The sequence below is a fragment of the Perca fluviatilis genome, chromosome 18, assembly GCF_010015445.1.
Source record: "Perca fluviatilis chromosome 18, GENO_Pfluv_1.0, whole genome shotgun sequence".
Lineage (NCBI taxonomy): Eukaryota > Metazoa > Chordata > Actinopteri > Perciformes > Percidae > Perca > Perca fluviatilis.
In genome coordinates, this window is record NC_053129.1 from 18600222 (window position 1) to 18615791 (window position 15570).

At 42.8% G+C, this 15570-nt stretch overlaps 1 protein-coding gene across 1 annotated transcript in view; it reads left to right on the forward strand.

Moving 5' to 3' along the window:
• The window catches only part of ylpm1 (YLP motif containing 1), a 36680-nt gene that overhangs the window by 1857 nt on the left and 19253 nt on the right, over positions 1-15570 (forward strand). Inside the window, exons 2-8 of the mRNA XM_039781340.1 lie at positions 372-389; positions 785-807; positions 1169-1337; positions 9150-9338; positions 9619-10133; positions 10350-13055; positions 13412-13535. Of these exons, the coding sequence (XP_039637274.1) occupies positions 372-389; positions 785-807; positions 1169-1337; positions 9150-9338; positions 9619-10133; positions 10350-13055; positions 13412-13535 (3744 nt within the window). The remainder of the gene's footprint in view (positions 1-371; positions 390-784; positions 808-1168; positions 1338-9149; positions 9339-9618; positions 10134-10349; positions 13056-13411; positions 13536-15570) is intronic.

Consider the following 15570-nt stretch of genomic DNA (forward strand, 5'->3'; position numbering starts at 1 on the left):
GCTAATGTCCTGTACGTGTGTTTCTGTCTTCATGTGCTGTAACTGTGTCCTATGTTCTATGTTTCTGCAGAACAGGAACCTGCTGGAAACCAGTTTTTAAACTGAGTCAGGCCCGTTTAAACTGTAACTTAATGTTACTTTTAATCCTTTCCTGTATAATAAATGAAAATGAAATGAAACACAACTGAGCCACACAGTCAATGGACAGGACGCAATGCTCCAAAAAAGAAACAAAATATTGCATACTTATCGCAACACTTTCGATATAATATTGTGCAACGTGATATCGTGATAACGATATTGAGTCAATATATCATGCACCTCTATCCTCTATTAAATGTGTTTACACTCTGTAAATGTTTGTCTCACAGTCCCGTTTTGGTGGCAGGGTAACTAATGCATATATTGCATGCAAGCATCATACTGTGCATGTCATATGTAGAAGAGAAGTAGGAAAACAAGTTATTTCGTGGTAGTAAACTTTAAAATATGTAGACCAATGTGCAGCTGCTCCATCCTGAACTTGTAGTCAATATTATGGTTTACACATATTGTTTATAATCTAAATACCAATGTAGTATATTAACAGATGTAATATATGCTATTACCGCATTCTGTATTATTCTATATTATGCAGTTGTGAAAATGGACACAAATGTAATTACTGTCTCAATGTTTACACTATCTACGAGCAAGAAATGTGTTCATATTGTTCACACAAATTTAAATGTCAATATCGCTACGAGTCTTAAAATGAACCTTTCCATCCTTTTTTCCTTATCAGACCCATCTCCACAGCGCTGTGGAGTAAGGTCTTGCTACACCACAGATACATTATAGAATAGGAGAAGAAAATGTTCTGGGTTCTTTGCATTTGCACTTGGGCCGCGTTAAGTTCCAGCAGCGATGGTGCCTCTGCAAAATAGACTTTGGAAGGAACTTGTTTTGCACATTTGCACCCTGCAAAAGAAAACGCCCCATAAAATATTAACATACATTGTCTGGAGTTCATATGAGAAAACGTATTAAGTAATCAGAAAATGAATCAGAGAAAGTAGGTAAAAAAAAAGTAGGTGTCAAAAACGTTTTTTTTTCAAGGTTGAGATGAGACCGCAGGATTAAGGTAAGATCTAAGGTAAATTTGTATCCTATTATGTCAAAAAAAAAGAAGAAAAGAAAAGAAAAAAGGGCAGAATCAGAAAGAGGGCGATGGCCCTTTACCGCCCCAATGCCAAGTTCCTCCTCTTCCTCCATCAGAACCACCAAAAGGTGCACCTCCTCCACCCCCTCCAAAAGAGGAGCCCCCAGCACCACCTCCACCGCCCGATGAGGCGAAGGTAAGCATTACTACAGTTTTACATATGTGTGAATTAGAGCTGAACGATATTTCGTTTCAGCATCAACATCAGGATTTGCGCATGTGCAATAGTCACATCGCTGGAGGTGCGATGTAAATGCTACAACTTTTTTGCTGCTTGATACAAAAGGAAAACTTGCATGGTTCTCATTTTTCCATGACTAATTGCCATGTGGGCAACGTGTGTATGTGACGTAGTCCAACAGGGGTGAGACTCTTCCTTGTGTGCGTGTAGAAAAGTAATGTTACCGTAAGGTGGCAGGTGCTGCAGACAAAGTGATGCGCATGCTTTTCCATGGGTAGTCAAGCTACAAGACCAAAAGCTAGTTACCAGCTACGAGCCAGGCTAAAGTTAACTAAGTTAGCCTAAAGAAACGGGGGTCTGTCTGTCCCAACTAACATTACGGTTCAGAGCTGTGAAGATGGAAACGTAACACTAGTGTGCAAGAGAAGTCTGTGTCTGAAATAACGTGATTTACACTGATTTAAGGCTTCTTGAAAACACAGTTTGTTGCTAGTCCGTGACACGCAGGCTCTGCATGCCGAGCAAATCACCAGTAACAATCACTGATCAATTTATCAAACAACCAAAGCAGGCCCTGCTAGTTGTCGACCACAACCTAAATATCAACAGGGAACAGGAGGGGATCAACATAAAGGAGCCCCCTTATTTTAGGTAAAGCAACATGCATGCATTTTTAAATATCATTACTCATGACTTTAGCCTACATTGATAGTAGATTGTATAGTAGATTGTATATGAAATACAATGGTGTCATGTGAGTCAACCATTGTATTTAGCCACCTAATTTCCCCCTCCAAAATCACATTAGAAGAGTCGTCACAGCGCTCACTTTCTTTTGTTTGTAAAGCATTTAAGTTCAAGAATGCATGGTTCACATAAAAAAAAGTAATTTTTTAAAATTTTCTTCTGCGGCCCTTTTCTGTATGCCATTCCCCTTCTTTTGTATTGTATTTTGTCATATTGCAATATATATACATCGCAAGAAAAAACATATTGCAATGTCATTTTTTTCCAATATCATGCAGTCCCAGTGTGAATGTAAGAATTTAAACTTGTCTTGGACATAGACTCCAAGCTGCTGCAAAAATAATAGAATTAGCATTGGTGACATCACCTAGTGCAGGGCTTAAAGTATTCCGGCACCGTGCCGGATCTCCGGCGTGCGGCCGTGGGTAAAAAACAAACAAAAACTTGCGGTTTAATATTTTCAAGTCATTTTATTTCACATACCAATCATATAAGAGGAACGCAGCTCTAACTAACACACGGTTGAAAGTAATCAGGCCTGGTGCTGGATTTCTGGCATATGAATATTTTAGAAAAATAAATAAATTAAAAAGTCCACACGGGATTTGTTTTTGATGCGCTGGGTTTAACCAATCATCGAACTTCCACCTACCAATGAAACGAGTTCTAGCCAATCAGATGCAAAGTAGGGCGGGTCTTTACCGAAAAGCGAGAGTGCGGTGTGGTCTCCGTGGTAACGCGGCTAAAAAAAATGGATGCAAAGTTTATCAAACTTGGAGCATGTAGATACAGCTTTAGTTGAGAAAGTAGTTAAAGACAAATGGTGCTGGGCATGAATAGATGACAAGAGGAAAAGGGTGGAGACGGGAAGCTGTTTAGCACTTGGTGCCTCAAATTGAGGGAGCCGGGTGCATGCTTCTGCAGCGCATGTTCAAGGAAGACACTGGACGGCAGCAGCGGTAAGAAAGTGCTTGCTAGTCACAAAGCTTCGGTCCGTGCACTCTGTCATACGAGTAAGTTACCGGCAACGACCGCTACCGCTGTGACTGTTCCTTTACTGACCGACCGTAATACAAACAATACGTGTGTGCACGTTCACTATAGCTATCTGAAGCCCAAACTGCCTTGACAAAGCTGTCTGTTTGGAATCAGCATGGCAGGTATATAAACATAACGGCCTTGTCCCAGAGTTTAGACGTCTAGCTATATGAAAAGATAAACAATGCAATGTTTTTAATAAATGTAAACTAATATCAACATGGACAAAATCATGAATGTACTAATTCACTTTTTTGATGAAGACCTGGCCAAAGTAGTAAAGTTTAGTTTTCACAATGATTCATTGTAGGATTATGATATTATTGCAATATGTAAATCCACATTGACTCTTGATTTAACATATGGTTGGAAGAAGTAAAAATTGATCCAAAACTTTTTAGTTTAAAAAAAATTATGAGGCCTTGTCCCAGTTTATGAAAAGCTAAACAATGCAGAGTTGTGATTGTGATGTGTAATGTAAGGACTTTACCCCCCCCCCCCCTTCTAAAAAAGTTTCAGGCTCAGGATTCTTTTTCACTTTACGCCCTGACTAGTGGTTTGTGGACTGCCGTTTTGAAGCCATGAGTTTGCATTTTGGCTGTCGACATCTTGGTATATCAGAGACAGAAGTGACCATATTTGGACAAATGGGCACAGCTTGGTAGGATGACACGTCTAAGCCAGTGTTGTGTATGGTTTCAGTGGCGCTAAGCTAAACGCAAATGAGGAAAAGTCGATTTTATTTTTTAAACCCTTCTGACGCGAGTCATCCAGTGGCGTTTTGCCAGTGGGTGAACACGGACTTTCGGGTACTGGTGTCGTTCATCTGCATGTATGGCAATTCACAGAGCTGGTTGAAAATCAGCAGACTTTCTCTTAAGTTATCAGCTAGCGCTAGCTACCTTAGTTGGCAGAACCAGGCAGCGCTGCGACCATTGACTTCAAGGCACCTAACCATAACTATAACCATTGCCTAATCCTAGTTGGGGGCTTAAATCACAGATAAACTGGCAGAACGCTGAACAAGATATTTTTAGGTGACTTAAATGTTCCAACCAACTTTGAAGTGAAAACAAACCGTAAGAGCGTCAAAGTTTAAGATGGAAACATGGGCAACACCCCAAAACAAGTTCACAGCTTTTTTAATATAGACAGGGCCAGGAAACGCTTTGCTAGGTCATTTTATGTAGCCACGCCACTAAAACCTGCTTTATTGTCAATTTTAAAATAAATGGGACCATAATTTACAAAATGAACATTGTGATGTATTGCAGAAGACTTAAAGGTGCTCTAAGTGATGTGATGCGTTTTTTTTAGGCTACTACATTTTTTGTCACATACAGCAAACATCTCATCACTATCCGCGGGCTGCCTGTCCCCTGAACACACTGTAAAGAAAACGCGGTCTCTGTAGACAGCCCAGGCTCCACAAACTGCGCCAACCTGCACAACGAACCATAACAGAGTTCCAGCCAATAACCGTCAAGAAGGAGCTGGTTGAGTCATGAATACGCATTGTGGAAGTAGCCTACGTGCTAACGCTGCTGCAGTGATTTCTCAACCAGCTCCTTCTTGTCGGTTATTGGCTGGAACTCTGTTTGTTATGGTTCGTGGGGCAGGTAGGCACAGTTTGTTTTTGTTGCCGTTTGTGGAGCCTGGGCTGTCTACAGAGACCGCGTTTTTTGACAGTGTGTTCAGGGGACAGGCAGCTAGCGAATAGTGAGGAGATGTTTGCTGTATGTGACGAAAAATGTTGTAGCCTAAAAACCCATCACTTAGAGCACCTTTTAAAACTAGTGATTTAGGCCATTAACTCAGCGGTTCTCAAAGTGTGGGGCGCGCCCCACTGGTGGGAAATAGAGATCTGACAGGTGGGGTGCGCCAAACGGGAGAAAATTTTTGTTTTTATGCCTTTTTATATCTTTATCCAGAAATCGCAACTGTTCCGGAAGTTCCGTGAGTCTCCCGCATATTGATAGCGGCTCCTTGATGCCCTCAAATGACATCCAATCTCCCGGAATCTGGAGCAAGAACGCGCACTAGACCAAGACTGTATGGCTGCAGCCTGGAGCGTCCTATGTCATGCCGACCCGTCTTATGCCATCCCGCCTGGTGCCGTCCCCGAGCTTCTACTTTTCAAAATAAAAGCTGGCGTCTGGAATAAAATACTTTACTACTTCAATACTTTATTACTAATACATATAATTCTGCCAAAAAAAAGATGCCAAAAAATCCACAGCAATCTCTATCCCCACAGCCGCTCTGCTGCTGTGCTGGCTGCACGCATCTGTTCACAACGCTGCCTGTCGGAACATTCTGCTTAACGTGAAAAAGCTTAACGTGGTTTAATGTACCTCAACAACGATCAGTGATCACCAAATGTATCATGGCCATATCTTGTAATGAACACTTAAGCCTGTCAAAAGAACTAAACCGAAATCCAACGATTATAAGTTATCTTACGTTAACATTTTCTTCTTCATTTGCGCTTATGACGAGGAAAAAGCTTGAGATTGTGTGGTAATCATTGATCACTGATCAATGATTACCACACAAGCTTTTTCATATTGCTCCTTATAACCACTGAAAACTGTCAAAAAATCGAACCAGAAATGTGGTGATGATTGATCGTTGTTTAGGTACATTAAATCATGTTAAGCTTTTTCATGTTAGGACTTATAAAGCCCATGAGAACCGTTGGGAGTCAACCCACAGCCGCTCCGCTGCCCTGCTGAAAAAGTGAAGCAGAAAAGCGTCAGATGTCAGATAACGTCCATAATAATAGGACTTTGGGTTCGATTTTTTTGAGAGAGAAATTTGGTTATCATTGATCATTGTTTACGTACATTAAACCACATTTTTATTCATTAGTAAGCTACAGGATAGCGTCTTTCAAACGTGACCTACGCGAAAGAGAAAAAAAAAATTGTCATTGTACCCAGCACTTCTGGAAATGTACTTCCAAATGCGTCTCTGTCCCCAGCACATTTCAAACCAAACTGACGGCCATGGATTTACCCGTGAATCAATCTGGAAAATAATTCGATATCGTATTTCTGGCCCTCCGAATTTACCGTTGGATACGCTTTGGCATGAGACGGGACGGCTTAGGACGCTCCAGGCTGCAGCCATACCCGCCTCCACTAGACTAGAGAGTGACTGCGTGTGTGTGTGTGTGTGTGTGTGTGTGTGTGTGTGTGTGTGTGTGTGTGTGTGTGTGTGTGTGTGTGTGTGTGTGTGTGTGTGTGTTTTGTGTGTGTGTGTGTGTGTGTGTGTGTGTATGTGTGTGTGTGTGTAGAGACTATAAATTCAGCGCGTGTGAGAGCAAACCATCCTTATAGCTGTGTTTTGCCGCTTATTAGACCGATCACCCCCGAAATTGTGCAATGCAAAACAGGCTCATTGCAGCCACTAATGCAGGGAGAATAGACCTGTCTTTCTCTTCTTTTCTTTTTTTAACAGATTGTAAAGTGGCACTTTTATTTATTTTCTATTTTTGAACTTGATACAAATTTTGACACAGCTGCACTTTTATTTTCTTTATTTTTGAACTTGCTGTTATTTGATGTAGATACTTGTTACTTCAATAAATTGGAACATTTTAAGCTTGTTGCGTATTTCATTAGCATTGTGTTGGGGCGATAGGGGCAGGTGGGGCTTGAAAATGTTTGCTGTATTCCTTGTCCAAAGTGGGGAATGACCGAAAAAGTTTGAGAACCACTGCATTAACTCATTAGGAACATGTTTATTGAAGTAATAAATCAAGTGAGCAGTAGGATAGAAGTAGGACTTCTATAGAAACTGACTAGTTTTTTGAGCAAGTGGGAGTTGCCCACTGCTGGAAGTTAGATATAATGCAGGTTTTAGGCACCTAAATAAATAAAGCCTTATGTGGCTCCAGAGGGAGCTTGACCTTACTCAAGTTATCGTGGGTTGAGGCCGAAAACTACAAATTTGTAAATAAAAAAATCTGGGCGTGTGGATTTAGAAAAATGGGGGATGAACAACACATAGCACAGCAACACCATCCTTTTGAGTCTGACGTTCTCAGCGCCACCTTTCCCTTTTCCTTTTTGGATTTCAATCGCTGCCCCGTGCGTTTGGAAGTCTATCGGTAACGTCAACAGACAGTGTGTGAGTTTAATGAGGCCTGCTGCTGCGGCGCGCCATACCGGTTGAGCAGAGGCTGCAAAGTTTGACCGGCCCTCGCAGCCTTGAAACACTACCGGCCCACCGGGAAAAGTCCTGACTCTCCCGATTGCCACGGCGCTACTGGTTAAGTGTATTATTTACATTGCAGTATAAATGAAAACATAACTTAATTTATTAATATCAGGGAACATGCCTGCCACACTCGCAGTTACCTGGTAACTAGACCACCAACTACGCTGACCTAACGGAGCTCCACGACCGCTTATGGTGCTCTGTAACCAGCGCACAGTCATCTTTTCTGGGGTAACTGAGCCACCAACTACTGCGTACCTGGAGCACCACGACCGGCAGCCCGCGATGAAATGTGAAAATTGTCAGCATTCCCTGTACACTGCATTTACGACCATGGTTCATTTTCAGTATCCTTGAAAAACTTCCAAACTTTCTTCTTTGTAATTCCCGTGGAAATGCAACTAGTGTGTGAGATCTGCACGACCAACATTCAGAACAGCAGCTGGTCTCAGACCAGTGGTCTGTATGTAAATTTTTTTTGGGGGGGGGGCAAAGGTACAGAACAGAGCCAATTAAGGTACAGCCACCGAGTTGACGTCAACTCTTAGCTTTGTTGGGATTAGCCCGTTTTAAGCGGCAGTTTCAAATTGTGAGATTTGCATAGGAAAGAGGTGTCATTGGGACTTTGAGGTTCTCTGTATGCCCATTTCACCCACCATCATTATTCAACTACAAGGTAAACTCGGTTTTGCATTCCATCACCCCTTTAATTCACTAACAACTAACTAAGTGATAGTTGTTTTTTCTGTAAATGTTATGAATTGAATGGTGCTACAGACAATAGATGATTCTCACATTTATTATGGCTGTAATTCTACTGGCCCTGATTCATTAAGGAACAAAAAGCACCAGATACGTAACTGTTTTTGAACCATTCAGGTAGCCTACATTGGGGGAATTTACTCCCATTTAAAGCATTTAAATAGTTTTTTGTGCAATTAAATAATTGACACCACGTTAATTATTTAGTTTTAATAAGTTTATTGCTCTTTTATATGCTACGTATTGCTTTTTTGGCATGTGCAAGTGCTTTTGCAACAACCTTTAAGAGCACGCCAATTCCAGTTTTAAACTAGAGTATACCAGAGAGTTAAGATTATTACTGGATCTAAACGTTGTTTGTATTGTTTACATAAACTTACAGAGTAAAAATGTAGGAAAATCAACTACATTTACGTACACAATAAGTCCCACCACACGCAAACCATCATCATGTCCATAGATATTTAATCCCAATGTATGTGATAACTGCAATGCACTTGAATATCCTATATATTTTTACCCTGCTCTTGCTTGTCTATAGGACTGAGAATCATTTGATATCTCTTTAGTGTCACTGCAAAAATTATTGTTTAGACACCTTGCTTTGCTGATTGTCAATGCTGACTTATCTGGAATGTTTTTTACAAAGTAAGCCAAAATAACGTGGCGGTTGTGGCACCGGAGGTTTAGCGGGTCATCTACTGATCACAGGGTTGTAGGCTTGATTCCCTACCCTGCGTGCCATCGGGGTGTGAGTGTGTGCATGAATGGGTGAATAAGCGGCAAAACTTGTAAAGCGCCTTGGATAAAAAGCGATATATAAATGTTGCGATTTACCATTTTAGATTGAATGATTGTGTAATATGTTCTCAGTAGGGCCTTGCCCTCTATCTAAAATAATGTCATTCTCTAAACTACTCTCGGTTATGTCAAAAACATTCTTTATAAGTTACAAAGATATTCTTTGCTCCAATCTTGTCTTGTGTGTGTTTAAAGCCCGAGGTCCCACAAGACGCAGAGGAGGTTGCCCGCCTCCAGCAGTTACAGGCTGCAGCAGCACAGTGGCAAAAGGTGCAGCAACAGAGAACGGGCTTGCAATACCAAGCTCTCATGCAACAACACGAAAAGCTTCAGCAGATCCTGGAACAGTACCAACAGCTGATTCAGCAACCAACTAACCTACAGGTATGCAAATGGTAGTTTCTTTGACAGCTACTATTCGGCTGGTTATTTTCCTTGGTTTGAAGGTGACCTGTACAGAAAATGAAAAGTGAAAAGCAAGCAAAGTATGTTTAGTGGAACCAAAAAAAGGATATAAGATTTTGTAGGAGCTGCAACAACTCTGATTTGCAACACCTGCAGCATCTTGGAGGCCCCTAAGTTTTCATTATTACATGTCTCCGTGATTTCTTTGTTCTGCATGTACCTATATGATAATACTTAAACCAAATGTCCTTTGTTGCAGTCAATGTCTGCTGAAATGCAGCTGAGGCACTATGAAATGCAACAGCAGCAGTTCACCCCTTTATTCCAAGACTGGGATTGCTCCTTCGTCCTGTGGTATGAGCAGTTTCAGACCTATCCCCACAAAGACCAACTGCAGGACTATGAGCGCCAGTGGAAGCAGTGGCAGGAACAGATGAACGCCACCAATGCCCACCTTCAAGAAAGGGTGGCCACTCTCACTGCCATGGTGCCATTTGCCTCAAGCCAGTATAGTAGTGGTATGATGGGACAGTTTGGTCAGTACCCTGTACAAGACATGCAAATGCAGCAGCAGTCAGCTAACCTGGGTATGCAGCATTCCCCAGTTGGTGTTAGTCCCAACTCTCAAGGTCCACGGTCCGCTGGCTTTGGGCCACATTCAGAATCACCTGCTGGACCCCCTGTAAGAGGAGCGGGCCCTGCTGGCATAGGAGTTAGACCTCCAGGACCCCCCACCATTCAGCCACCAAGCATCAACAGCTTCAGAGGTCCACGGTCAGTAGGGATTGTTTTGTACTACTGTTATTGGCATTTATTTATTTAAAAATGTTACATTTAAGAATGGGTTTTAAAAAGAAAAATGTTTCATAAAATCAGTTGAGAGTATTTGAATGCAGGTAGGCAATAACATTTTTTTTTTTTTTTTTTTATATTTGTGGGATATCACTAAAAGGGAGCTTTATTAATAATGTTTTCTTACAATCTCTGTAGTCCTGCTGGTCCCAGCGGAAACAACCCTAGATTTGACCAGCCGAAGCAAGGTTTTGATGGTCCTCAGAGATTTGATCAGCAACAGCAGCGCTTTGATGTTCCCCCAAGATTCGACCAACCACAGCAGCGCTATGATGGCCCCCCAAGGTTCAACCAATCGCAGCAGCGCTTTGATGCCCCCCCAAGGTTTGACCAACCACAGCAGCGCTTTGATGCCCCCCCAAGGTTCAACCAACCACAGCAGCGCTTTGATGGCCCCCCTCGATTTGAACAACCAAGGAACCGCTTTGATGGTCCCCCTAGATTTGACCAACCAAGGCACCGCTTTGATGGTCCCCCCAGATTTGACCAACCTGGATTTGGGCTGCAACCTAGGTTTGAACAGCCCTCAAGGCTCACTGAATGTCCACCTGTGCCCCAGCAAAAACAACCACAAGGCCCCCAACCTAAGGCACAACCAGCCACTAAACAACCTGCCAGTATGGATTCCAAGATTCCTGGAAAGTCAGCTGGGCAGCCACAATCTGAAAAAGAAAAAGGAGAATCAGAACCAGGTGATAAGGCCAATGCTGAAGACTTGACAGATGACAACTTGCTGGGAACTGATGGCTTTTTTGTCCAAAATGACCCCATTCCTCAGACATTAAAAACAACCACAGAGCCTGAGGAATCTGAAGGCAATAATGTTTCCAACAATAGCGAAAAAAACAAACCTGGTAATGTCAAGCCTTCCGTAACGGCTCCTTCTACTGTGGCATCAAAAAATAGTCCTGCACAAAATCTCGTCAAACCAGATAGACCATTGATAAACAACAAACCCCCACTGGTTCCAAAGCCCTCTGGAATTCAACAGGAGCCACAAGCTTCTGGCCATTTGCAGTCGCGACCGGATCCTCCAAGGCTTCCCCCTGGGAGGGGACGAGGCCAGCCGCCAGTACCTGTCCAAGTGCATGGACGAGGACGTGGGCAGAGGGGCAGGGGAGTGTTCACGGGACCGAACACTGTACCACTTGGGGAGAAGATGGGAGAAACGTCTTATGAGTACATGCCACCTGAAGAGAACTTGGGGATGCCAGAAGAGCAGGAAGAGTATCAATGGCAAGATCCTTCATACGAGCAGTGTGGTGGTGAGGAATCGGAGGTGCCCCCTGAAGAAATGTGGATGCCAGACGGACATCACTTTTCAACAGAGGAAGAGTATTATGAAGAGCCAATAGGAGGACCCCATATGGGGAGAGGAGGGCCCCCAATAATGAGAGGAGGGCCTCATATGGTAAGAGGAGGGCCACCTATGGGCAGAGGTGGTCCTCCTATGGGAAGGGGACCGCCAATGGGTAGAGGGGGGCCGCCAATGGGTAGAGGGGGGCCGCCAATGGGGAGAGGAGGGCCACCTATGGGTAGAGGGGGACCACCTTTTGGTAGAGGGGGACCACCTGTAGGTAGAGGGGGTCCTCCTATGGGAAGAGGGGGACCCCCTATGGGAAGAGGGGGACCCCCTATGGGAAGAGGGGGACATCCCATGGGAAGAGGTGGACCACCTATGGGAAGAGGAGAACCAATGGACAGGCACTGGGAAGAACCTGAGTCAGAGGAGTACTCAGAGGAAGGGGATCCTTACTGGGGAGAAAGGAGACCTCCAATTAGAGGCATGAGACCTCCGTTTCCACGTGGCCGGGGTCGTCCCCCACCTGGTCATCCTGGTTTCATGCACCAGGGACGAGGAAGGCCCCCTCATCCAGCGCATGGCCCAATGGATCACGAGCCATTAGGTCATGGAATGGACATGGATGATTCTGAAATGGATCCAGAAGTGGACCCCATGTACCATGGACATGACCCTCATAGCCATCCGATGCATCCTGATGTAGGCAGAGGCAGGCGTCGTGTGCCACCACCACCTCAGGAAATGATGGATCCTATGGAGGAGCCATTGTATGATGAAGGCATGGAAAGAGAATTGGGGTGGCAACCGCCACATGGTAGAGGCCCTCCTCTGCCTCCACATGAGATAATGGATATGGAAGGAATGAGGAGGAGACCTATGGGTCGAGGGATGGCAAGAGGCATGTGGCGGCCAGGTCCAACACATGAGGAATATGAAGAGAGACGCAATGAGGGTTTCGTGGAGGATTATGGTCATGGGGAAGATGGGTATCATTGGCGGCCACCACAGGGCTATCCTCCTGATGACTATCGGCATGATGCCAAGTACTATGAGTCTGAATGGGAGAGAGAGCGTGCTCCTCCTGGAAGGGATTATCCCCCCCGCATGCCACCACCAGAGCCCTACAGAGATGGCCATTGGCTAGAGGAAAGAGAAAGGGGTCGACCATATTCTTATGATGAGCATGATAGGGGAAGAGGAGAACTTAGAATTCGTGAATATAGGGAGGAGCCACCCCACCGGCAGGAAGAACCACCATACCCATCACCTTCAGAATGGGATAGGCCTTCAAGACTTCCTCCACCACCAGAGAGAGGGTATCCTTCTGACTATGAAGATCATAGAGCTCGCTATGAAGAGCACAGGGAAGAGCCACCTTTGGATATACGTCCACCTTTATCTCCTGCTGCAGCTGTCTCAAACTTGCCAGAGAGCTCAGTTGATCCGGCATCACAAGGAACAAGTGCTGCAAATGTGCTTGCTCTCTCCCAACGTCAGCATGAGATCATCCTGAAAGCTGCTCAAGAGCTTAAATTTATAAGGTAATTTCTAGACTTTCATTATTAATTACTACATTATTATTCTAGGTTTACAAAAAGTGCACTCTGACTTATCTCTAGTTGAATCTAGCCATGCAGAGTGTTACTATTTACTTACGTTATGAAATATTCACCTCTGAGATTTCTGCCACCACACCATAACAGTGGAGATGAATGTAATCTTATTTGCCGTGCTCCAATCATAAAAAAAAAAGAAGTTTGGCTGGCCTGCTTTTGCACACCGTAGTGATTGAAGCAGAAGGGGGTTTTATTTTTGCTAGTATATTACCTACTTTATGGTCAAATGGACTTTGGGAAACTTTTAGTTGAACTTAACTTTCATTCTTTTGGGTCTACAGGGAATTGCAGGAGGCAAAGCCACCTGGTCCTGAACCTCACCCTGCACCAACTGACATCCTGTCCGAGCTTCCTGCTGGCCTTCTCGGTTTGGAGATCCCAGCAGATGTTAGGAATGTTCTGAAGGTAATTTATTTTGACTTATTCTATTTAGCTATTTTAGCCATAATTTTAAGAGTTAATTGTAAGAATGGCAAGATTGCTGGTTAGGGAGACTGATATTTTATATATATATATACACACATATATATACACACATATATACATATATATATATATATATATATACACACACATATATATACACACACATATATACACATACACACACACACACATATATATATATGTATGTATGGTATATATATATATATATATATATATATATATATATATATATATATATATATATGTATATATATGTATGTATGTATATATATGTATGTATATATATATATATATATATATATATATATATATATATATATATATATATGTATATGTGTGTGTGTGTGTATATATGTGTGTGTGTGTATATATATATATGTGTATATATGTGTATATGTGTGTGTGTGTATATATGTGTGTGTGTGTGTATATATATATATGTGTATATATGTGTATATGTGTGTGTGTGTATATATGTGTGTGTGTGTGTATATATATATATATGTGTATATATGTGTATATGTATATGTGTGTATATGTGTATACAGTGCCTTGCGAAAGTATTCGGCCCCCTTGAACGTTTCGACCTTTTGCCACATTTCAGGCCTCAAACATAAAGATATAAAACTGTAATTTTTTGTGAAGAATCAACAACAAGTGGGTCCCAATTATGAAGTGGAACGAAATTCATTGGCTATTTCAAACTTTTTTAACAAATAAAAAACTGAAAAAGTGGGCGCAAAAATTATTCAGCCCCTTTACTTTCAGTGCAGCAAACTCTCTCCAGAAGTTCAGTGAGGATCTCTGAATGATCCAATGTTGACCTAAATGACTAATGATGATAAATAGAATCCAGCTGTGTGTAATCAAGTCTCCGTATAAATGCACCTGCTCTGTGATAGTCTCAGAGGTCCGTGTAAAGTGCAGAGAGCATCATGAAGAAACAAGGAACACACCAGGCAGGTCCGAGATACTGGTGTGGAGAAGTTTAAAGTCGGATTGGATACAAAAAGATTTCCCAAGCTTTAAACATCCCAAGGAGCACTGTGCGCGCATAATATTGAAATGGAAGGAGTATCAGACCACTACAAATCTACGAAGACCCGCCGGCCCCTCTAAACTTTCAGCTCATACAATGAGAAGACTGATCAGAGATGCAGCCAAGAGGCCCATGATCACTCTGGATGAACTGCAGAGATCTACAGCTGAGGTGGGAGACTCTGTCCATAGGACAACAACGTCGTATACTGCACAAATCTGGCCTTTATGGAAGAGTGGCAAGAAGAAAGCCATTTCTTAAAGATATCCATAAAAAGTGTCGTTTAAAGTTTGCCAAAAGCCACCTGGGAGACACCCAAACATGTGGAAGAAGGTGCTGTGGTCAGATGAAACCAAAATCGAACTTTTGGCAACAATGCAAAACGTTATGTTTGGCGTAAAAGCAACACAGCTCATCACCCTGAACACACCATCCCCACTGTCAAACATGGTGGTGGCAGCATCATGGTTTGGGCCTGCTTTTCTTCAGGCAGGGAAAGAAGATGGTTAAAATTGATGAGAAGATGGATGGAGCCAAATACAGGACCATTCTGGAAGAAAACCTGATGGAGTCTGCAAAAGACCTGAGACTGGGACGGAGAGATTTGTCTTCCAACAAGACAATGATCCAAAACATAAAAGCAAAATCTACAATGGAATGGTTCACAAATAAACATATCCAGGTGTTAGAATGGCCAAGTCAAAGTCCAGACCTGAATCCAATCGAGAATCTGTGGAAAGAACTGAAAACTGCTGTTCACAAACGCTCTCCATCCAACCTCACTGAGCTCGAGCTGTTTTGCAAGGAGGAATGGGCAAAAATGTCAGTCTCTCGGATGTGCAAAACTGATAGAGACATACCCCGCCGACTTTTACAGCTGTAATCGCAGCAAAAGGTGGCGCTACAAAGTATTAACTTAAGGGGGCTGAATAATTTTGCACGCCAATATTTCAG